Source organism: Mauremys reevesii, linkage group 22 (assembly GCF_016161935.1).
Source record: "Mauremys reevesii isolate NIE-2019 linkage group 22, ASM1616193v1, whole genome shotgun sequence".
Lineage (NCBI taxonomy): Eukaryota > Metazoa > Chordata > Testudines > Geoemydidae > Mauremys > Mauremys reevesii.
This window is the reverse complement of record NC_052644.1, coordinates 11,433,030-11,458,399: the sequence shown is the minus strand read 5'-3', so window position 1 is coordinate 11,458,399 and position 25,370 is coordinate 11,433,030. Positions and strand designations below refer to the sequence as shown.

General features: G+C 45.3%; 1 protein-coding gene and 1 pseudogene across 1 annotated transcript; one reads left to right on the top strand and one right to left on the bottom strand.

The window, feature by feature from the left end:
- The window catches only part of LOC120388902, a 194,104-nt pseudogene that overhangs the window by 143,296 nt on the left and 25,438 nt on the right, over nucleotides 1-25,370 (top strand).
- On the bottom strand, nucleotides 460-1,395 carry LOC120388594 (zinc finger protein 271-like; the record flags this gene model as incomplete). Its single annotated transcript, XM_039510511.1, has 1 exon — nucleotides 460-1,395. A coding segment is annotated over one exon (936 nt), but the record flags the coding sequence as incomplete, so codon positions are not given.

The following is a 25,370-nucleotide window of genomic DNA, read 5'->3' as shown; positions in this document are numbered from 1 at the left end:
ACCGTGATGCTCAGGATTTGTTTAGACTAGGAAAAGTGATGGAGTTTAGGTCAGGTCAATGGGAAAGCTAATGCCAACCACAGCACCTGGGCTGCACCTGCTCTACAACTATAATTGTCTTTTTACACCAAAATCACTAACTTGAGCAGCCAACGCCATGTACAACTCTAGTGGATGTAAGGCACAGATAGTTTTTGCCTCAGTGTAGCTTGTTGGGATCAAACCTCTCTCCCACCTGGAGGTGATGAACAATCCTGGCAGGAGGGACACACACTCCTATGACTCAAAAGGAAAGGAGTTGACAGAAAAGATCACAGGACTGACCCCAAAGAAGGGTGAATTGCAAAAGGCAGAATCAGGCAACTGATCTGGTGGAGCTGAGGCGCCATGGTGAAGATGGCGCAAAAATCACTTTGTGGGAATTATCAAATGTGATCAAAAAAAAATCTTTGGCCAGCCCTAGTCAAGGGATTTATTACAATTCTCTCTGCTGTGGACTTTCTGATGTCTAATAAGGCCTGAGCTATCATTGAAGCTTTTCCCACACGCAGAGCATGTGTAGGGCTTCTCACCTGTGTGGATTCTCTGATGCGTGATAAGGTTTGAGCGCCGATTGAAGTTTTTACCACACTTGGCGCATGTGTAGGGCTTCTCTCCTGTGTGGATTCTCTGATGTCTGATAAGGTCTGAGCTGCAACTGAAGCTTTTCCTGCACTCAGAGCATGTGTACGGTGTCTCTCCTGTGTGGATTTTGTGATGTCTGATAAGGTGTGAGCTCCGACTGAAGTTTTTCCCACACTCAGAGCACGTGTACGGTGTCTCACCTGTGTGGATTGTCTGATGTGTGATAAGGTCTGAGCTCTGACTGAAGCTGTTCCCGCACTCAGAGCATGTGTAGGGCTTCTCTCCTGTGTGGATTCTCTGGTGTGTGATAAGGTTTGAACGCTGATTGAAGTTTTTACCGCATTTGGTGCATGTGTAGGGTGTCTCCCCCGTGTGGATTCGCCAATGTTTGATAAGGTCTGAGCTCCGACTGAAGTTTTTCCCACACTCAGAGCACATGTAAGGTGTCTCACCAGTGTGGATTCTTTTATGTCTGATAAGGTCTGAGCTCTGACTGAAGCTGTTCCCGCACTCAGAGCATGTGTAGGGCTTCTCTCCTGTGTGGATTCTCTGGTGTGTGATAAGGCTTGAGCTCTGATTGAAGCTTTTCCCACACGCAGAGCATCTGTAGGGCGTCTCTCCTGTGTGGATTCTCCGATGTCTGATAAGGTTTGAGCTCTGATTGAAGCTTTTCCCACACTCAGAGCATGTGTAGGGCGTCTCCCCTGTGTGGATTGTCTGATGTGTGATAAGGGCAGATCTCCAATTGAAGCTTTTCCCGCACTCGTGGCATGTGTAGCGTGTCTCTTCCAAGTTGATTCTCTCACTTGTGATAAGGTCTGAGAGGCTACTGAAGTTTTCCTCTAGCCTCTCCTGAGTCTCACAGGCTTTTGCTTTTTCTGGAAGTGCACAACTCCTGGAAACATTCCCTTTGGATCTTCCTGATAATGTTCCATGTGGTTCTACTTGCTCAGCATCTTCCTGATGGGGTTTCTCCTCCTCATTCTCACTCACCATCCTACCATGTGATGGGAAATATAGAGAATCCAGACATAGGTCACTCCCTGCACCGGAAAGAAAGGAAATCTCAGAGAGAGGAATGGAAAAAGGGGTGAACAAGTCAAAATATGTGTGGGAGAGATCGAATCTATCAGGAGCTGATTTTCCCCAAACCCTTCCTGGGAGGACAAAGAAAGGGATAAGTTTTGGTCTGCATCTCACCAGAACACTCAGGGGAAAGTGAGATCAGGGAAGGACCTGCTGCCAGTTGTCAGTCAGAATAGGAGGAAAGCCATGAGTGACATCTCCCATAATGATTCTGCAACTGCAGGGAACAATCCTGAACTTGGAGAGCTCAGAGGGTATTTGTAGGGCATCCCAAATATTTCCTGCATTCCCAAACAGTTTTTGAGCTGGTTTAACCAATTCCTCACCTGTGGAGGCAGCTCTCGGAGACACTTCTTTCTCAGAGCCATGGAGGTCCAGGACCCATGGCTCCTCCCCTCGTTCCAGCTGTGAGATCACTTCAGGTTTGGAAATTGGAAACCCTGCTCAAAGCAAAGAAAACAAGAGAGGTGAGTGGAATTTGTGGGATACTTGTCACAAAGAATATTCCATGGTTTTAACCCCAGCTCATTTTTAAGCAGTAACATCCCAAGGCCAGCTTCCCTGGCTCAAAGTGGCAGAAGAGTTATTATTATTATAAATCATATGGATTATCTTAGTGCCTAAGGACCAGCTAACACTGGGTCCTCATTGTGCTAGGCAAAGTACAAACAGAGAATAGTAGATGGCCCATTCCCTGAAGAATTTACAATCTAAATAGACAAGACAGACACAGAATGGGGGAAGGGATAGAACCCACCGTTAGAATACAGATATTCAGGCCTGCCTGTAAAGCCTATACATTAAGAACTTAGGTGTATTTTTATCACTTAGCTACTTACAGTGGTATAAAAACAAAGAATCAAAATCACAGTCCGCCTGTGTATGGGCCTTCTCTCACTAGGATAGTCTGAGGCCTTGTTCTTAGGCTAAGGCCTTTGGCTAAGCAGCAGGGGCAGCCATAAGCTGGGAAGCGAAGGGTCATATCCTCACATCCCAAACCAGTCACACGGAAATAAGGTGCTATTGGGCTGTTAGAAAGATGATCCTGTCCGGATCTTAAGGTGGTTAAAGAAACCTTAGTTTGATAGCATCCTGTCTGGCAAGAAATCACTTATCAAACCTCCCAACTCCTTTTCAGACACAGGAGGAGTTGATCCAGACTGCGGGGAAGATCACTGAGGTGAGCCAATCTGCCAATAAGCACAGGGCTCACGAAGGTAGAGGAGGAACTTTGTCACAACTGGTGTCAGGGGTGGGATTTGCTGTGCACAGCGTGGCAGAAGAAGGGTGATTTAAAAAAAAAAGGTAGAGGGTTAATTTTTTTTTCACCACAATGAATGACTTAGTACAGGCATTGATACAAGCTATGGCAGCCCAGCAGGAGGCTACCCATGTCCAGGCAGCTGCCCAACAGGAGGCAGTGTGGCTGCAGCAAGAGACTAATCGCCTGCTGATGGACCAGGCTTCTCAAGACCGGGCTATGTTGCAGGAACTGGTAAACCAGGTAAAGACCCTTACAGAGCTGAACCACGGCCATGATGGGACGCAGATCATACGGGCCAGCCATTGGCTGCAGAAAATGACACGGGAGGATGATGTAGAGGCATACCTTCTGGCCTTTGAGAGGACAGCTCTACGGGAGACCTGGCCTTGATATCAGTAGTCTGGCATCCTTGCCCCATTCCTGTGTGGGGAGGCCCAGAAGGCTTACTATGATCTGCCTGAAGAGGCTGCAGCAGACTACCCACAGCTGAAAGCAGAGATCCTGGCCAGATCTTGGGTAACGACTGCAGTGCGGGCCCAACGGTATCATGAGTGGAGGTACCAGGAAAACAAAACCCCGCGGTCCCAATTGTTTGACCTCATCCATCTTGCACGAAAGTGGTTGCTAATGGAGTCATGGAGTCCAGAAGAGATACTAGAGGTTCTGGTCATTGACCGATACATGAGGGGACTACTGCCAGATCTTCGTGCATGGCTAAGCCAGAAAAAACCCTCCAGCTATGATGAGGTTGTTGCACTGGTAGAGAGGTGAAGGACGGCAAGGGAGCTGACCCAACCAGTTAAGGAAGAGGCACTCCGGGTTAAACTAGCAGCACCAAGCCCTAGAGCTTGGGTGACTGGGCCACCAGGAGGGCCCAGGTGGAAAAAGAGAGGGGCTGAAGGCCCACCAGAAGCCACAAAGAGTCGGAGCACGGAGGGAGAAGAGGATCATGATATTAGACTGCCCAAACCAAGAGACCGGGGAATGCCTAGGGCTCCAAACAGATGTTATGCCTGCGGGGGCTGTGGACATATAGCTGCACAGCGTCCCAATGCTGAGGCGACGATGCAGTGTAACTTGGTGAACTGGGCAGACCCATGCTCCCTAATCCACCTTGTGGGGGTCTCACTAACCCCACGTTTGTACACCAGACCAGTAAAGCTAAATGAGGTAGAGACCACAGCACTGGTTGATTCGGGGAGTGCTATCACGCTTGTCTCGGGGAAGCTCGTCAAGTGTAATCAGTTGCTGCGGGCTAAGCATACACGGATAACATGCATCCATGGGACAGTTGGTTATTAACCCACCATCCCAGTAAAACTCGAGATTCAGGGGAATACTACTGTGGTAGCAGCAGGTGTAGTCCCTAAACTCCCATACCCGGTGCTCATAGGGAGGGACTTCCCAGGGCTTGGAAACTTACTCCCAGTAGAAGGATTAGAGAAAGAGGGGAACCCTGAAGTTAGTGAGGCCTCCGCAGTGACTGTCAACCCCCAGTCTTCTCTGAAATATCCCCAGATTTATTTTCCATTCCCAGACAGGGTAGAACGTCAAAAAGGGAAAGGAGGGCAGCTAAAGCATTGGGAACCCGAATACTGGCCCAAAGCCAGAGGGTCGCTCTCGTAGGTAAGCGGACCCAGGCAGCTGAAAAGGAGGCCACCCAGGAGGGAGAAGCACCCGAGTCTGACCCCCACCCTAACGCTTCTGAACCAGTAGAGGCAACAGAGACTGGGCTCCTAGATCTTGGGCAGATTAGCCCCAGGAGAGGAAATTTTGGACGGGACCAGGCTGAAGACCCAAGGTACGAGAACATTAGGAAGGAGGTGACTGAAATAGATGGGATCCCCGTGGAAGGGAAAACCCTTCATAATGAAGAAGAATCTCTTATACCGGGTTGCACCAGTACAGGGGCTGGAGGTACAGCAGATCCAAGTACCTCAAAAACACCAGAATGTTGTATTAAGTCTAGCTCATAGTCATCTTTTTGGGCATTTGGGGATAGAGAAGACCCTGGCACGAGTCCTGCGACGGTTCTTCTGGCCCGGAGTACATGAAGAAGTGCGGAGGTACTGTGTGTCCTGCCTGGAGTGTCAGCTGCACACTCCCCGTTCCCACCTGAGGGAACCTTTAGTATCCCTTCCCATCATAGAAGTCCCCTTTGAGCGAATAGCAATGGACCTAGTGGGACCCCTGGAGAAGATGGCTTGGGGCCACCAATATATACTATTTGTTTTGGACTATGCTACTCGCTACCCAGAAGCCCCCCCCCCTGCGGAACACAGGCTCTAAAACAATAGCCAAAGAGCTGGTGGGGATCTTTGCCCAAGTGGGGAGATATTAACAGACCAAGGAACCCCATTTATGTCAAAGCTAATGTTGGAAAGCTTAAAGAACTTAATAAAACAACGGACGTGTATTTACCTATGTCAGCTATCTGCTTATCCCCTACGGGCTTGTTTGGCTCCCCAAATGTATGCAGCTGCGTTCCCATGTATGTTTCCAAAGTATTTAGTACAAAGGGTCAACGGATGTATCTTGTTTCCCCTTCAGAATGATAAATGTATCCTGTGTATCCAATTATCCCCTAATAGATACATTTGCAGGTTCTATAGGTCAGCCAAATGACGTGGAAGGATGTAGACTAAGTTGTTTGTTACTGGTTATAAAAAGGGGCCCGTTCGGCCATGTAAAGGGTGTCTCTCTTCTGGCACTAGCCGATGAGAGCACCCGCTCAGCTGACCGATCAATAAAGGGAGTGGTACTCGTCTTCCTGTCTTCCGTGCCTCCTTGGTGTAATTAGGTAAGCTCCAGGGGGAAATGAGCCCTTTTGGCTAAAATTGGCGACTCTGCCGGGACTTCTCTCCCCATAGGGGGCGCTGACCGACGGCCGAGGACGACTCAGGAGAGTGGCCACCTCGAGCTGTTGGTTTGCTCGAGCTCCGGGTCGCCACAATCGGCCGGGACAGCTGCGCCCCCTCTATAGAGAACTCCAAACGACACGGAGGCAAGACGGTTCCAGAAGAGGGGAAAGTCCAACTGCCGGACGCGGCCACTCCGGGCGGTAAGTGCGTTTACCTCCTGGGTTTGAGGGATAATGCCCCCAAAGTGTGGGTTGGACCCTTCAGGTGATTCATGTAAGGGAAGGTATCGTAAGTGGATGAATGTTTTGTGGTCATGAGGAAAAAGCAGTTGTAGCAGAACTGGGCAATAGAGTAGTTGAAGAAAAGGGAGGACTCGGGTAGTCTTGTGAGTAAAAATGTTTTAGGGAAAAGACCAGAAGGGTGGGGGCTAGTTGAGAAGCCCACCCTCCTAGTTAAAACTGGTAGTGGAACAAGTTGGTGCCCATGGAAGGGACGGTTCAGCGAGAAAAGCAGGATCGGGCCCAGGCGGGCAGGCAACAGACAGAGAGATTGGAAAACAGGTTGGAAACTTTTGAGAGGGTGTAGTGGAAGGAAGGAGTAAGTAAGTATAAGAATGGGGATTTCAAATACAGTTGAACCCGGTTATTTTGCCGACCTAGGGGTTTGCCAAAAAGCTTCGAGATAACCGATGATCGAGATAAACGAAAACCCATATGGCGGCAATATATTAACATGTGCTTGAAATTTCTTTATGTACATGATGTGCGTTAATAAATGAGAATGTACATGCACGCGATTTGTTTGATGAAGCGATCGGCATGCTATAAAAATGTACATACATGTTTGCTAACAACAAAAGGCATATGTGCACCAACTAACAGCAGAGATTTACCAGTATACAATACAAACCACCGTCGATTCTCGATACAAACCTTTATTATATTCTCCAACATTGCAAACACAAAGATCGCTCACAAAATCACAAAAAACGTGCGGGGTGTAGTTCATTTTTACAAAAAGCTAACCAGTGTCAAAATTAAATTCGCGAGTCATTTCACTCTGACACAGCTCTGAAAAGTATCGTATACGCGGTTACTATGGTTTCTTTACAAAGTCTAAAATGCTTTGTTGCTTTTTGCCTTTAACAGTCTGCTTGAAAACAAATGCTTCAATATTATTTATGCTGTCTAAAACAGTTTCATCTCCTACAAAAGAACCATACCGTCGAATTTTCTGTAGCATTTCTACCACCTCACCAGCTGAGGGAATTGGTTCCAAATCTTCGTCCGCATCTTCTTCATCTTCTTTGTCATTGCCACATGCAGATGTGCTTGCCTGTGCTGACTGCACACTTGATACAATGTCTTCATCGGTGATCACGCCATCAGTAACGACGTCTTTGTCGATTTCTATGTAATCTCGGAATTCCTGGACAGTGATGGCTAACTCCTGTGCCTCCTCTTCCAAGATAGCATCTGTAAGGCTTGATTTTCCCGCTACTTCCGCGAGTTCTTCTGCGGCTGCACGGCACTGTGCCTGAAACTCATCATCGGAAATATCCTGAATGATGCAGTGCATCCAGCAGTTTGAGATTGTTTCCTTCTTCACGTCATTCCAGGCTGATCTCAGGAAGTTCATTGCATCTAGAAGGGAAGGGGTGTACTGTGCCTTCTTTTCATCATGGAGCAGGTATTGGCGCATCAACATTTTCCTGTAGTACACCTTAAGCACTTGGATTATCCCCTGGTCCATTGGTTGGAGCTTACTCGTTGTGTTAGGTGGGAGGTAAAAGATCTTAATGGCCTTGAGACCAGGAACATCCGGATGAGCTCTACAGTTGTCCACGATCAGTGCCACCTTCCTTTTCTCTGCTTGGAACTTCCTGTCCCACTTTTTCACCCATGCACTGAATAGATCTCCTGTGATCCAGGCGCTTGGCTGGCCATCGTAATCACATTGGAGAACTTTGGTCTGCTTAAAGCATCTGGGATTCTTGGACTTTCCTATAACGTAGAGCGGGAGTTTTTGGCTTCCATCCATGTTAGCAGCAACTAGCACTGTAAGTCGGTCCTTCGACTTTTTTCCACCATGACAAGCCTCCCCACGAAACGCCATAGTCTTGTCTGGAAGGCATTTCCAAAACACCCCAGTTTCATCAGCATTAAAAATGTTCCGAGTCTCATAGGTATCCAAAATTGTGCGCATTTGAGTCTTCAGCCATGAATCCACTTGTTCCTGTTGAACCGCAGCGCTCTCTCCACAAATTGCTTTGAAGACAATGTTGTGCCTCTTTTTGAAACGATCCAGCCACCCCGACTTGCTTTAAAGTCAGGGTGTCCTAGCTTTGCAGCAAGGATGTCCGCCTTCTCCATCAGCAAGGGACCATTGACGGGAAGGTTTGTTGCTCGCGTATTTGTGAACCATTGAAACAGTGCATCGTCGACATCTTTGTGCTCAGCCACTCTAAGTTTTTTTCTTGCTGGATCAAAGACAGACTTCTCATACATTTGCTTTATCACGTCGGCCTTCTTTTTCCATCCTGAAATGGTGTTTGCTGGAATGCCATGCTGACGACTAAGGTCTGCCGGTTTTGTTCCTTTTTCTAGCTGCAGTATGATTTCATACTTTTTCTCTATTGACTGATTGTCCAGTTTTCTCTTAACACCTCCAGACATTTTTAGAAGGGAAAAAATAAACAGAATAGCTACAGCATGTTATCCTTCAGACAAGATCAACAAGAATGAGTGAACTTGCATGGGAGTGAACGACCATACGGACCGTGATCACGTGCTACGTGAACTCAGCACATGCGCAGTGAACCAAGTACGATCATTTTTATTTATATACTAATATATAAGACGCACCCTGGGTGAGGGGTACGTAACATCGATAACTAACATTTTCAAAAGCCGGCGATTGGTCATGGGGATCGAGATAACCGACGCTAAGTGGCAAATTTGGCCCTCTTTTGTGCTCGAGATATTAGGGTTCGGCGACATAAAAGAATCGACATAACCGATGAGAAAATGCTAAGACAAAGAGAGAATTTGGCGGTTCCACTTCTAAAACGTCGACTTAATACGATTGGCAAGTTAACCGAGGTCGAGATAAATGGGTTCGACTGTACTCAGAAGGATATTTGAAATGGTGATTTGAATTGGTAAGTGGCTGTTGAAAAACAAGCAAGTGATTTAAGGGAAAGTGAAGAGTTAACTCTGTAGTTGCTGGAGGGAACAGCAGTTGAACTTTGTAAAAATGCTAAAGAGAAAAGTTCTTGGTGTCTTTGAAATGTTTGTAAATAAATTCAGGCAAAGAAATTATTAGATTGCAATCATTTGGCTATAAACAATTTTGTTGAATTAGCTGAAGAATGTATACGGTGCTATGTAATTGAAATTGTATTAGGCTCTAAGGGCACTATAAGTGGTGATGTTTTCTTTCAGTGTTTAAAAGCAGGAGTTAAAAGTAAAAGGCAAGCCAGAAAGCATCTGTATTAATGCAAATTATCTAACTGATAAGGTAAAAGCCACTGAAATCTGGGCTGTCTATGAAACACATACAAGAAAATATGGGGTAATTCTCCTGTTTTGCCTAAAATCAACAAGGGTATTTGTATATTTTAAGTAATGATTAAATGCCCAGAAGGGGTAGACCACTGTTTTTGTCGTTCAGATAATCAGAAAAAACTGATGTCAGCTGAACAGCATTCAACGTACCATGCATTTATCGGCACAGTAAAAATTATGTTTTGTGTTCTATGTTCTGTCTTGTGGTGTTTGTCTCGTGGCCCAAATTGTTGTGTTTAATATTTTCATGGAATGGTCTGGTTTGGAATCAGGTGGAAGAGTTGAATTGAAATGCAGATACTTGTTTTGTTCAACTTAGAATATAAAGTGTTTGGATACATCAGGAAAAATGTGATATACTAAAGTCTAATACATTTTCTTAAGTAAGAGAAAGAAACTTTATTGGCCAAATCTTTTAATTGAAAATTGTTATTAAGATTTGCATACCAACAGTCTTTGAAAGCAAGGACATAAAAAGTTAACCCACTCCCCAGATTGTACATGGGATCCTTCTGGCTACCTCAGACTTCTAGCCAGAGGGCTGGGGATGGTGGAAAGCTATTAAACTAGAGGTTGTATTGAACTCCTCAAAGTGGGTGTGCTTGTCCTGGTTTGTTGTTCCAAAGCTCTGTAATAAGGTTATTTTAGTAAAAGGGTATATGTGGCATACATTAAATAATAAGACTAATGTACTGTATAAGGCAATGTGTATGTGTTCATTATTAACAAAAGGTGTATAAGTAAAAAGTAAAAGTTTCCTTTGTAGGTTAAAAAACCAAGAAGAAAAAAGGGAAAAAAACAAGTTAACTGAGAAAAAATAGTTAACATGTTCAGTCTAAGAATAAGGCGCTGGCCCCATTCAAGGACACTGCTCACAGCTAAGACTTGGCTAACAACCAAGAAAAGGGGGGCTTGAATGTGCCCATGCAGCTGTAAAGTCTGCAAATCACTGACCGGCACTAATGAAATGTGTTAGGTTTCTTTTTTCACAGGTAAAGACCCAAAGACCCTAGCAGCCCTGCCACTCCTTGGAACCAGGAAACTGAATCAATGTAAAGGTCCACCAACAAAAGACTGCTTTGGCTCCATGCTGGAAAGGCCCTTACTAAGTCCTGCTGATTATCAACACCGCTGTGAAGTGCCAAAGACTGACTGGACCCATGATTCTCACTGCAAAAAGATCCCTCCACATCAGGAGGATTATTCTACTGATGATTAGCCTATTCCTTCTTCTAGTTCTACTGTGCCTTCTGGACAGCAGGAAAAAGAAAAGGACAAGGTGACGTGCTAGTAACCTCTCCCTTGTCCACTGACAAATCTATTGTGCCCTTAAACTTTTCTAAAAGAATCAAAAACCATTACAGGGTGATGTCCTGGTAATCTCCCCTGCAGGATGCTGAACCACGACTGCTTCGGGAAAGAAGAAGAAACACTCACTCCACTGACATTGCCAAAGTCCAGGAATTCCTGACTAAAAAGAACATTAAAAACTGACCCTGGTAAAAAAAAAACAAAAAATTATACACTGGCAGGAAGAAATTTGTGGGACCCATGCTTGGGAATGTGGTATTAATTGAATTTTGGGGTTTATTCTACAGGCTGCGCCCTGTGTTTTGGATAAATCCTTCAGTATGTATTGCCCTCCCTAATTAAATTTTAAATGACATTGCCTTTATCCAGTTTTCAGATCACTTTTATATACCCAGATTGCTCACAAGGGGCTGCCATTAGATTAGCACAACAAAAAGCCTGGGTTATTTCCTCTGAAAAAAAAGGGAATTGACCAGATCCCTGTGGGCTGGGGCCAATAGTGCAGCAGCCATTTGAAATATTCTTAAAAGCCAAGAATGTAATAAGAAATTGGGCCAACTAGACAAGGCCACTAGCCTTATTTTTAAAGCTCAGCTATCTTAAGTACAGGCTAAAATTGGTGAGTTACATGTCATTTCCACCATTAGTTCTATAACCCAGAAGTTACTGACAAAAATGGTATTGAATATCACTGAGGCTGGAAAGGCATTGCAGTAAAATATACTATGTTTGAAAATTCAGAATTTCCTGAATGACCAGCTAATGGCCAGGCCATTTGGAGTAATCTTAAGCACCAGACTTGGCCCACTGCCCTTACAAACACATCAGAAACCATCTGATCTGTGGTCATGAAAACATACTTGGACACTTTCTGGGTGAAAGTGTGTACATTTACAGTGCTCCTTCCAAGCATATGGACCGGTTAGGATGGGTGTGGGCTCCCACATACCGAATCCTGCCGGGTCCATGGGGAGGATGAATGTGGAACTAAATACCCCCTCATTAATAACCCCAGCTCCCTAGGGCTTAATTGCTTTTTGTCCTCAAAGTATAAGAAAACTCAGCCAAAAGTTTGTTGAGTTTTCTCAAAGGGGGGAGAACTGTTGGAAAGCTTAAAGAACTTAATAAAACAACGGACATGTATTTACTTATGTGAGCTATCTGTTTATCCCCTACGGGCTTGTTTGGCTCCCCAAATGTATGCAGCTGCGTTCCCATGTATGTTTCCAAAGTATTTAGTACAAAGGGTCAACGGATGTATCTTGTTTCCCCTTCAGAATGATAAATGTATCCTGTGTATCCAATTATCCCCTAACAGATACATTTACAGGTTCTATAGGTCAGCCAAATGACGTGGAAGGATGTAGACTAAGTTGTTTGTTACTGGTTATAAAAAGGGGCCCGTTCGGCCGTGTAAAGGGTGTCTCTCTTCTGGCACTAGCCGATGAGAGCACCCGCTCAGCTGACCGGCTCCGGGGGGAAACGAGCCCTTTTGGCTAACACTAATGAAGGACCTCTGTACGCTGCTCCATATACATACCCTGAGAACTTCAGTCTACCATCCGCAGACTGATGGGTTGGTAGAAAGGTTTAACCGAACCCTCAAGGCTATGATATGCAAGGTGGTAAGTTGGGACGGGCAGGATTGGGACACCCAGCTGAAGGGTATGCCTGTGTTCATTTTGGATAAAATGTGATTTGCAGGGTACTTATGCATAGGGAAGCATGCTGTGGCTCACCAGCCTAGCAACATTCTAGAGAAAGCCGGGAGTGGGGGGGGTGAGCTCAGCATGTGGAAGGAGCACTATGAGCATGTGATAAACAAACCCATATATGAGTTTGTTTAACTCTGATTGGTTAGAGGTTCATGTTATGTAAGTTGTTATATAACTTGTTATATAAGTGCCATGTGCTATAAAATAGCAAGGGGAGGGACTCTGCCTGATTCCTTGTACCAGGGGCTCTCCTTGTGCACATATTGAATAAAGCCTTGTTGAACTGCATTGAATCGCATCGAATCGAAGTCCCTTGATTCTACCCAGCATCAGACTCACTGGGAACCACAAAATCCCAACAGTTTCTTGGTGCAGCAAGCAGGGCGTAGAAATATCCTTCAGGATCACGACCTACAATCAAATTAGAGGGTGAGTTTGTTCATTTTTTATTTGGTTGTGTGTCTCTGACCTGACTGGTGACTCTCATACCTTTTGTAGTAAGAAAGTCTTGGTGCTGGGGAATTCAAGGGGTTTGTTGCAGTCTTAAGACATTGTACTTAGTGTGGGGGCTGGTTAAGCTGTAAGTTCCTCTGACTAAGTGCTGTTGAAGCAGGAAATCAGAGAGGCTGTAAGGACCAACAGTTAGTGTAGGGGCAGGTATAGCCGTAAGTAGCTCTAGTTAATGTGCTGGCAGGCCCAGATCTCCTAACTGGACATTGTAATTGTGCAGATCAAATAAATTGAATAAAGGATTAATCTGCTGATTGGGCATTTCAGTCTGGGATGTTTGATTTGAATAAATTGCTATTAGTCTGTAAACAGAATTGTATTTAAAAATTTGGAGATTGGAGGATAGTTAAGTTAAAAAAAGGGAAAGATGAAGGGATATAGTGATTCACAATATGAAGAGTGTATGATTAGTGCTTTTATAACTATTGTAGCAGTACGTTTATTAGTTTTCTTGTGGAGATATTTTGGCTATATGATTGAAATAAAGGAGGACAAAATGGCTGGTATGTGTTTAATTGTTGATTATGAACAGCTGGTTAGAAAGTGATGTGCTAAAAGGAAGGGTGGGAGAGTTAGAAGCAGAGGTAGAGAAACTGCAAGCAGAAGAAAAAAAAAGTATAAAGCAGCAGACTTGCAGGGAAAGAGATCTTGTCCCTCCACACCTTTGGACCCTACATATGTAACATGGGGATATCAGTCTAGTTTCATGGCTCCAGTGAGGGTGCACACCGTCCCTAATTCTAATCCAGGGGAAGGGGACCCTGCTATTGTTGGTCTCCTAAAGCACACTCCTATGAGCCCATCTGACTTGCGGAGCATGTTAAAAGAATTGCCATCTTTGCAGCTTAATAACCCAACCCTACCCTTCTGGGAAAAAGTACAGGAGTGGATGGTAGAGGGAGGCTTACATGCTTTTGATAATCACATAGTGTTTTCAGCCTTGGACATTAGCGGTGGCTTTTGGTCTGTTTCTGTGCACCCTGACAGTCAATTTTGGTTTGCATTCACTGTTAAAGGGAAGCAATATACCTTTACTCGCCTAAGCCAGGGTTTTCATAACTCACCTAATTTGTTTCATAGAGTGTTAGCTGATGTGCTGGCAAAGCTGCCAGACGTGACTTCTTGTGTTGTACGGGATGTTGATGATCTTCTTGTCTCCTCACCAGATGGCCAAACGCACTTGAAAGACTTAAAAGTGATCCTGCAGCACTTGGCAGACAGTGGGGTAAAATGTAATGCTAGAAAGGCTCAGATTGCAAAGGAGGAAGTATCCTGTCTGGGGTATCTAATATCCAAGGGGTACAAGTGTTTAACTGTTGACTGCATTGAGGCTATTACTGCATGCCCACAACCAATTACGGTCAGGGGAGTTAGAGTTGGGGCTATTTAATTTCTGCTGAACTCGAATCCCAAATTATTCAAGGATTGTCCAGCCCCTTAATAATCTCCTGAAGGGTGTTGGTGGACCACATGATGCACTTGAATGGACACTTGAATGTGAACAGGCATTTACCACATTGAAACAGAGGCTAAGTACTGCCCCAGGGTTGGGACTTCCTAATCCATTAATGCCTTTTACATTGTACATGCATGTCCGTGAGGGACATATGGCAGCAGTGTTAATGTAAAAACATGGGGACAAACAGCGCCCAGTAGCATACTACTCTTCTAAACTAGATGCTGTCACTCAAGCAATGCCACCATGCCTCCAGGCGGTGGAAGGAGCTTCTATGGCCCTAAGTCAGGCCTCACCACTAACTGGTGTGCAGGATGTAAATATTGTCGTGCCTCACGCTGTCCTTGCTATTTTATCAGGAAAGAAATCTTCAGCAGTCCATGTGGCAAGATGGACTCGATGGGAAATGAGCTTGCTAATGCCTTCAATACATCTGCAACGAACGTCATCGCTAAGCCCTGCCACCCTCATGCCTAACCCAGATGAGGGACACCCGCATCATTGTGGCATTAAGGAAGAGCCCATGGACCTTCCATTGGTAAAAGAAATTGAAATACCTGGTAACAGAGGGGTAGCCGTGTTAGTCTGGATCTGTAAAAGCAGCAAAGAATCCTGTGGCACCTTATAGACTAACAGACGTTTTAGAGCATGAGCTTTTGTGGGTGAATACCCACTTCGTCGGATGCAAGTAGTGGAAATTTCCAGGGACAGGTATATATATGGAAGCAAGAAGCAAGCTAGAGATAACGAGGTTAGTTCAATCAGAGAGGCTGAGGCCCTGTTCTAGCAGTTGAGGTGTGAAAACCGAGGGAGGAGAAACTGGTTTTGTAGTTGGCAAGCCATTCACAGTCTTTGTTTAATCCTGAGCTGACAGGAAATCTCCTGCTCTAAAACGTCTGTTAGTCTATAAGGTGCCACTGAAATACCTGGTGCCCCTTGCCTATACGTGGATGGTTCTTCCTTCTACGTGGATGGCAAGCGACACACAGGATGGGCCGTTTGTACTCAAGATGGGCAGCTGGTGGCACATGGTAGTTTACCTGGAGCATCGGCACAAGTAACAGAACTACAGATGTTAGTTGCAGCATGTGAAGCTGCAGAAGGTCATGCTGTAAACATATATACTGATTCTAGATATGTGTTTGGGGTTGTACATGACTATATTAACTTGTGGGTAAATCGGGGATTCCTGACAAGTACAGGATCCCCAATACAAAATGGGGGGATAGTACAGAAACTGCATGCAGCCATGTAGAAACCTACTGAAGTAGCAGTGATAAAAGTGAAGGCCCACACAAAAGGGACAGACTCTCATAGCAAGGGGAACCAAAGGGCAGACGAACTAGCTAAACAAGCAGCAGTGGAAGGTAAAGAGAGACAGTTGATTGCTGCAACACAGCCTCTCATAAAAACCCCAAACTTTTTTAAGTTACAGGACATTCAACACGCTGCACCAAGGGCAGAGAAGTGGTTATGGATGGATAATGGGGGCAAACTGTGTGATGATAACACTTGGAGAGGTCCAGGGAACACATTAGTGTTACCAAATGTGCTAATGGGAACTATGATACTAGTGTATCACATGTTGGGACATAATGGAGCACGAAGAGTGATCCACCATATGTCAAACACCTGATGGCATCCTATTCTTAATGCAAACGTTCATGATTATGTGAGAAGGCGTGTAACGTGTGCTCAATATAATTATGCTCCCACAGTGAAAATGAAAATGCAACATCAGCCAAGATCAACACAGCCCTTTATGCAGTTACAAATAGATTTAATTGGATCCCTGCCATTGGGCAGAGGAAAAGAATATAGTCTGGTGATCATGGATCACTTTACTAAGTTGGTAGAAGCTTTCCCAGCGGCCAAGACCACTGCAGCTGATGTAGCTAAAATATTGATGACTGAAATAATTCCCCGATGGGGACGTCCATGCTTCATTGATAGTGACCATGGTACTCATTTTACAGGGAAGGTGATGAAAGCTATATGCAGGGCACTGGGGATCAAACAGAATTTCCACTGTCCCTACCATCCCCAAAGTTCGGGATTAGTAGAAAGAGCTAACCGAACCATTAAAAACAAACTAGCCAAACAGATGTTTTCTGTTACAGGGAAAGACTGGGTCACCAAGCTACAAATTGTTCTCATGTCTATGAGAGCCAGTCCTACTAATCCACATTCTTTATCTCCTTTTGAAATGCTGACAGGGCGGGCGATGAGGATGCCAGGAAATCTGTGCATTGGAGGGAGGAAATTGTATGTCATGGGTGACCAGCTTGTTGAATAATGCAAATTGTTCTCGCAGTGTGTCGAACCAGACTCAAAGGCTGATAAGAGAACATATGTGAGGTGCAGCCTGGTGACCAGGTGATGGTGAAAGCCTATAGAAAACGAACCTTTGAACCAGCCTGGACTGGTTCTCTTAGTAACTCCTTCAGCAGCCCGGGTCACTGGAATTCCAGTTTGGGTGCACCTGTCACGTGTAAAAGTATACAAGGGTCAGACCCAACATGGGGCACAATAATCCCTGTTTACTCTATGGACTCCTGGAAAGCAATTCTTAATATTGTTAAATGTTTTCACCAGTTTAAAATTGATGTAGGAATTTTTGTAGTCTACTAATTGTTTTGAGTGGTTATGAAAGTTTTTTTTTTTAAGAGGTCTCATCTTAATAATGCTGCAGTGGCTTTCAGTGTTTTATTGATGTAATTACCTGGGGAGGAGCCACTGGATCAGCTGTAAATGCCATTACTCAAATCTAATAATAGGGACTGGGTTAAAATTGACCCAGGAATGACAGTTTATTGTGGTAAGAGTGGGGCTCACGTCTAATCAAGTTAGCTGTTACCTTAACTCAGCAACAGTTGATTAGGTCCTCACTGTTGTGCTCAGCCACCTATTGAAAACTACTCAAATCTATGAGCAAGCATTGGTCTAGGCACGTGGAAAAATTGTGTTATCTTCCTGGCATGGTATCATACTGGTGTTCAACATGAAAGCTGCAGTCCTGATAAGAGACTCACTTGTGCCACAGGTGCCATGTTGGGTGAGAGCTGCGGTTCTTGAGAACTGAATGTCTTCACCTTGGATGGTGGCAGGGGAGTGGTCCCTATCGATAATAGGGGTATGTTGAGATGGTCATTGCAACCCTGGAAGGGTGTTAATTCCCGAACTGGAGGCTCAGCCAGTGCACCCACTCCCATTCTCATGTCACAGACACCTGTGTAGAATAAGGGCCGGAGATAACTATATGGCTTTCCCTCGGGACCAATGTTCCATCCTGGAGGATGGGTTTTGTGTACGGGAAACCTAAAGTCAGGACAAGCCTTATCTCAAATGTTGGGACCTGACTTGATGGTGATGTAATGTAATTTAGTGATGATACGGCAGTGAGGAAGGACTCCACTATCTGGTGTGGATGTGGGTGGTTAACTTTGGCAGGCAAGCCTTGCTTAAATATCTCGTTCTTCCTATTGTGTTAAGCCTTTTAAGAAATATTATGAAAGAAGTGGTAGGGCAATTACAGTGATTCAGTGGATAGAAGGGTTTGCTATTGTGGAAACAAAGATTCCATGGGGATGGATTTTGGTTGTGTTCTCGCAATGGTATGGGGACTTATTTTTATTGTAGATATGTATTATTTTATTTTGTTCTCAAAATCATAGTTCATTAAGTGTTGATAAAGTTAATTATTGCTCCTAATAAATACAAGGAAGTGGTGTTAGTGGGGTCTAAGAATTGTTCTTAGCCCCAAAACCAAATGGGGGAGCTGAAGGGTATGCTTGTGTTCATTTTGGATAAAATGTGATTTGCAGGGTACTTATGCATAGGGAAGCATGCTGTGGCTGACCAGCCTAGGAACATTCAAGAGAAAGCGGCTCCCAGCGCTGTAAGCTAATCCCCATGGGGAGGTGGAGTACCTGCAGCCACGACTACACTCGCACTTCAAAGTGCTGCCACGGGAGCACTCCCACGGCAGCGCTGTACAGCTGCAAGTGTAGCCATAGCCTGTATCATCCCAGCCAGGACTTTGTTAAGCCTGACCTTAAAAACCTCTAAGGAAGGAGATTCCACCACCTCCCTAGGGAACCCATTCCAGTGCTTCACCACTCTCCTAGTGAAATAGTGTTTCCTAATATTTAACATAAACCTAAACCTTCCCCACTGCAACTTGAAACCATTACTCTTTCTATCATCTGCTACCACTGAGAAAAGTCTAGATCCATTCTCTTTGGAACCCCCCTTCAGGTAGTTGAAAGCAGCTATCAAATCCCCCCTCATTCTTCTCTTCTGCAGACTAAATAATCCCAGTTCCCTCAGCCTCTCCTCAGAAGTCATGTGTTCCAGTCCCCTAGTCATTTTTGTTGCCCTCCGCTGGATGCTTTCCATTTTTTCCACATCCTCCTTATAGTGTTGGGCCCAAAACTGGACACAGTAGTTCAGATGAGGCCCCATGAATGTCAAATCTTTGTTGGGGGGGAAAGGGAACAGGGATATAGGCAAGGCTCTGCAGCATCAGAGCTGGGAAGGGAGACGGGGGGTAAAGGCTCCGCGGCATCAGAGCTGGAAATGGAACACTGGGGAACAGACTGTATCAGCGTATAGAGAGAAACCCGACTGGTGTGAAGGCCTTCGGAATATGTAATCTTATAGGTGTAAAAATTGTACAGGCTACATTACCATCATCAACAAAATGTCCATTTGTGCCTGGGTAGCGGCTCTGTTATGGGAGGGAGGATACAGCAAAGACTCAGCATCAGTGGCCAGGGTCTCTGTGCATAGAGATAGGGAGGTTACATGGGGAGGGGGGTAATGAGTGGGAGAGGGAGGTCAAGAGTTAAAATAATAGTTGGGGAAAAAACGTATAATGAAGTGAAACTGAACAGAAATAAAACTGGAGTGTAGGCTCTAAAGCAATAAGGCTTGGGTAGGGATTCAGGATTAAGGTCTGGGATCCCCCACAGCTCTAGATCCCCAAACCTCTCCTCCCTCCCACTGACCCACCCAGCCCACTTCCCGGGTGCCCTTCCTCCACACTCTCCTCCCCTTCTTCCCATTACTCTCAGCACCTTGGGAACTTCTTGTATTTTCTCCTCATCTCTTACTACCTCCTACCTCCCTGCTGCTTCTTAGCCCTAACCCTGCACACACCCTCCCCATGTCCTGGCACCCCAGAATTATCTACTCCCCTCCCACGGCTCTCTTATCCCTTCACCCATGTGACCCTGAATGGCAACATTACACGCTCTCCTAAAAGAGCTCATCTGACTGTCTCACAAACCATGCATGAGTCATACACCTATTTACTCAATTTAGAATTCTACAGGCAGCCTATTTTCCTCTTAAAATGAGGAAAAGGCATGAAACTACAGTTATTAATATAGTTACTAATGTAGCCAATAAGGATACATTAAATGCAATTTTAAAATGACTGATGGTACCAAAAAGGCACATGTCCAAAAATGATACTAGGCAAAAAAATGGGGGGGTTGGAGGCAAGGAAACCTGCAAAACTTGTCTGACAAATAAAGGTAGAAAGTTATTACTACTCAGGTTCTTTAGAGACCCCAGAGCTTCTAATAACCCAGGCAACAGGACTCCTTACCCAGCAAGACCACCGTCTCATAGTTCTCCTGCATGACATCCCTGTACAGGGCTCTCTGAGTGGGGTCCAGCAGAGCCCCCTCTCCCCTTGTGAAATACACAGCCACCTCCTCGAAGGTCACCGGCCCCTGAAAGAGCAAGAGTCCAACATTCAGTACCTGCTGCCCCACTCACAGCCCCACTATTCAGGGAACAGCAGCACCAGGTAAATGGAAGTTCCGGGAGGCACATGTTAACAGAGTCCCACCCCACCTTGCTTAGAGCAGCCAGGAGGCATCAGAGGGTGGAAAGAAAGAACCTTTGTGTCTCCCAGCTGACAGATGGAGGCAGGGTCGTCACATTTATCACATACCTACTAGCCACGGCTAGATATAGGAGATGGGGCTGTCTCTGGACCCTGATGGTGGCTCCCTGGTAGGAATCCCAACACTCTCCAAATTAAATATATGGAAGAAACGGGAAGTCAGTAGTAAAGAATAGAAGTTAGAAAGTCAGAATTGTAGAAAGTTGGTAAGAGAAGCTATCAGAAATCAATGATCAACCAATAAAAATAAGAAGGAAGTTTTTAAAAAGTATATTAAGTATAAAATTAATCCCTAACAATGGTAGTGGTAAACTACTAGATGAAAATGGCAGAATTATCAAAAATAATACTGAAGAGGTAAAAGTGTTCAATACATATTTCACTCCTGGATTTGGAGAAAAAAAAACAGATGATGTATAGGGGGGAGGGATACCTCAGTGGTTTGAGCATTGGCCTGCTAAACCCAGGGTTTAGTTCAATCCTTGAGGGGGCCACTTAAGGATCTGGGGCAAAATCAGTACTTGGTCCTGCTAGTGAAGGGAGGGGCTGGACTCTATGACCTTTCAAGGTCCCTTCCAGTTCTAGGAGATAGGATATCTCCATTAATTTAATTTAAGTCATATAAGATATTGACGACAACAGTCTTTCCATCCCAACAATAACTCACGAGGATGTTAAACAGCAGGTATTACAGATAGACATGTTTAAATAAGCAGGTCCAGATAACTTGTATTCAAGAGTTTTGAAAGACCTGGTGGAGGAGGGTGGAGGACTGTTAATGTTGATTTTAATTAGGACTTGGAACACTGGGAAAATTCCAGAAGACTGGAATAAAGCTAATGCTGTGCCAATATTTAAAAAGTGTAAAAGAGATGACCCAGCTAATTACAAGAGTGTCAGTCTGACATTGGTACTGGCCAAGATAATGGAGCAGCAAATATGGATTTAATTAATAAAGATTTAAAGGAGGGTAATATAATTACTACCAATTAACAAAGGTTCAGAGACAACAGATCCAATCAAACTAACTGGATAGCCTTATTGGACGAGATCAAAAGTTTGGTTGCAACTAATAGTATTGATGTAATATTCCAAGACTTCTGTAAGGAATATGACTTGGTTCAGCACAACATTTTGACTAGAAAACTAGAAAGATACAAAATAAACACAGCATACATTAAATAAATTAAAAACTATTATTGTAAATGGGGAACCATGGTGGAGTAGATTTCTTTCTAGGGGGTTCCCACAAAAATTGGTTCTTGTTCCTGTGATATTTAACATTCTTATCAATGACCTGGAAGAGAATATAAAATCATCACTGATAAAGTTTGCAGTTGCCACAAAGATTGGGGGTGGTGGTAACTAATGAAGTGTTTGTAGATTCAGGCTCCAGCACTGGGAGTCTGGGAAGTTGTCTCAGCCTTGGTTGGAGGGTTATATCCTGTTCCACAAAGAGGGAAAGTTCCATTCCCAACTCCTGCGCCTTGAAATTAGGCCCTGACACTACACCCCACATTCAGCATAGTGGTATTATTATCAAATGATTAAGACATAATTAGTGCAAGACACGTCATGTTCAGTGTCATTAGAAAAATTATGATTTGCTGAATATGACTGTCCTATTTATGTGCATGTATCATGTTCCTATCTGAAGTTATGGATATTGACTATGTATCTGTCTTTCAAATGTGCTTACTCTGGGTAACACCCACAACGAGCCAGACAGTGTTGATGGCTCATCAACAAAGGCAATGGACTGTGGAAGAGTTTAGCCTTTCTGTGAATGTTTCAGCCAGCCTAGGAGTCATGGCTACTATGATTCAGCAGGCCATGCTAGGGCACGTGACCAGTGGTGAGCTGGAGCAGGTTCTCAAGAACCGGTTGCTAAAATTAGACCTCCGTGGAGAACCTGTTGTTAAAGGGCCAGGGGGTGGGCAAAGAACTCTGGTCCGTGGGCCAGACCATCCTATTGCTCCCAGGATTCCTAGCTGGGGAGGCTGAGGCTCCCCCGGCCCTTCCCCCTCTTCCCCCCCAGCAGCAGCGTGGCCAGCCGCCGGCACCAGCTGGGCAGCTCAGCTGAGCTCTGGAGTCATCCTGCTGCCACTTTTTGAATGGCCCAGCAAGGTGTGTGTGTGGGGGGCTGCTGCAAGCTCCAGGGCTGGCCAGAGGGGAGGGGAGGGAGCAAGTGGGGCAATTGGCCCAGGCCCTGCAGGGGTCCCCGGCCCCACGAGGATCTCTCCCCCGGCCCCTCTCCCCTTAAATCAGAACTTTTTATAGGGAACCGGTTGTTAAGATTTTGGCAGCTCATCACTGCACGTGACCATACCACATGACACTAAACTCCATTTTGGTATCTGTATTTTTCCACAAACTGGACTGGGAACTGAGTTTGGAACAAAGGGTTCCTGCCATATGGAAAAGTTACATAAGGTGGGGTGTGACATCATCTCTTGGCCTCACTCTGCACATAAGAAAACTCCTGGAAACACCTCAGGAACGAAGACTGAACTGGGGGAAAGTGTTGGTCCCAGGGTAAAGGGATTTCTAGCTTGTGTGGTGAAACTTGGGGGACTGCTTGTACCATCAGTCAGGGTGAGAAATAGCTAATTCAAATTCTATCCAGATAGTATGTTAGGCTTAGTCTGAGTTTTTGGTTATTTGCTAAGTAATCTGCTTTGATCTGTTTGCTATCACTTATCGCTGGGAAATTGGCTGTTGTTGTCTATCTGTGGCTTAGGTAAAGCACTCATGTAGCTTAGTTGGATGCATGGCGCCACCTGCTGTCGTGTTGGGTGATAACAGGGGCTGGAGAGGCTGGCTGAATCTCCAGCAAAGCAGTGTGAGAAGGGCCAGCCCAGCTTGAGGATTAGAGGGCACAGCAGTTCCCAGAAGCCCCCAGACTGCACCCCGGGGTGACAACCCATCACACCCTAGAGTACACAAGTCTCAGCAGGTTTGTTACATCCTTTCCCCTCCCATTCCGCACCCTAGATAGTTCCTGCCTCCCACTACCTCTAGCAGCTCCCACCCTCCTATACATTTACTTCTCCTCTCCCTCCAAGCAGAGCCCATCACCAGCTCCCTGATAATCCCTTACCTGAGCCAGCTTCATTGCAGCTGTTTCCTTCCCGTTGGGAGGACAGGATGATTTGGGGCAAAACGTGGACAATCTGTAGCCTGCCAGGGCGAGAAGGACAATGTGAGAGAATTCAGACAGGGTTTCTGTCCTTTCCACATGTCAATTCCCCCCAGGATTTTCCCCTGGTAATGAACATTCTAGATTCTGCCACACTGTGAAGCACAGAGTGACCTTATTCCAGTACAGGCCTAGCCCCCTCCCACCAGGGTGTAACCCTTCTAGACATGGTGAAACCCTCCCAGTAACAGAATCTCTCTGTTCCACTTAATACAAGTTTGTGGACGATACTAAGCTGGGATGGGTTGCAAGTGCTTTGGAGGATAGAATTAAAATTCAAAATCATCTGGACAAACTGGAGAAATGATCTGAAGTATATAGGATGAAATTCAATAAGGACAAATCCAAAGTACTCCACTTAGGAAGGAACAATCAGTTGCACACATACAAGACAGGAAATGACTGCCTAGGAAGGAGCACAGCAGAAACGGATCTGGGAGTCACAGTGGATCACAAGCTAAATGTGAGTCAACAGTGTTACACTGTTGCAAAAAATCCAAGTATAATTCTGAGATGTATTAGTAGCAGTATTGTAAGCAAGACACGAGAAGTAATTCTTCCGCTCTACTCCGCACTGATTAGGTCTCAACTGGAGTAGTGTGTCCAGTTCTGGGTGTCACATTTCAGGAAAGATGTGGAAAAACTGGAGAAAGTCCAGAGAAGAGCAACAAAAATGATTAAAGGTCTAGAAAACATGACCTATGAGGGAAGACTGAAAAAATTGTGTTTGTTGAGTCTGGAGAAGATATGATCAGCTTTCAAGAACATAAAAGTTCATTTCAAGGAGGAAGGAGAAACATTGTTCTTCTTAACGTCTGAGGATAGGATAAGCAGCGATGGGCCTAAATTGCAGCAAGGAAGATTTAGGTTGGATACTAGGAAAAACTCCCTAACTGTCAGGGTGGTTAAGCACTGGAATAAATTGCCTAGGGAGGCTGTGGAATCTCCATCACTGGGGATTTTTAAGAGCTATCTGGATAAACAGCTCTCAAGGATGGTCTAAATCAGGGGGTGGCCAACATGTGGCTCTTTTGAATTTAATATGCGGCTCCTTGTATAGGCACCAACTCCGGGGCTGGAGCTACAGGCACCAACTTTCCAACGTGCTGGGTGTGCTCACTACTCAGCTACAGGCCCTGCCCTCACTCCACCTTTCCCACCCCCCTTCCTGAGCCTGCAGTGCCCACGCTCCATCCCCCCCCCCAGTGTCTTACATAGCATGAACAGCTGATCGGGAGGTGCAGGGAGGGAGGGGGAGGTGCTGATTACTATGGCTTCCCATGGGTGGGAGCTGATGGGGGGCTGCTGACATATTACTGTGATTCTTTGGCAATGTACATTGGTAAATACTGGCTCCTTCACAGGCTCAGGTTGGCCACTCCTGGTCTAGATAATACTTCAACCTGCCTTGAGTGCAGGGGACTGGACTAGCTACCTCTCGAGGTCCCTTCCAGTTCTGTGATTCTATGAACCAAAGGCCAGAGAGAAGCAGAATCAAAGGAGTCACTCTGAGGATTCTCCCTGTCATTGTCCCCAAGGCAGCTGTCTCAGATTAACTAAGTTATTTGATGCTCCAGCCTTTATACAGTCTCTCCTGGGAATGCCCCTTTCATGGGCCTAGTTTTACCTTTTGGGAAGCATGACCCCAGGGACTCTGAGACTGGGCCTTCTTGCCTCAGCACATCTTGTTTCTTTGTGTGGTTCCCCAGTGAGTCCAAATGAGTAGATACTCCTCATACAGACTGTGAGCATAAGAATGTGTTTAGTGTTTGGACTTTATTGAATGTTTGTGAGTTGCTGCCTGGGTTAACATCTGACTAGTTGCATTGTGAGCCTCTGTGGCTCTGTAAATCACCAGACA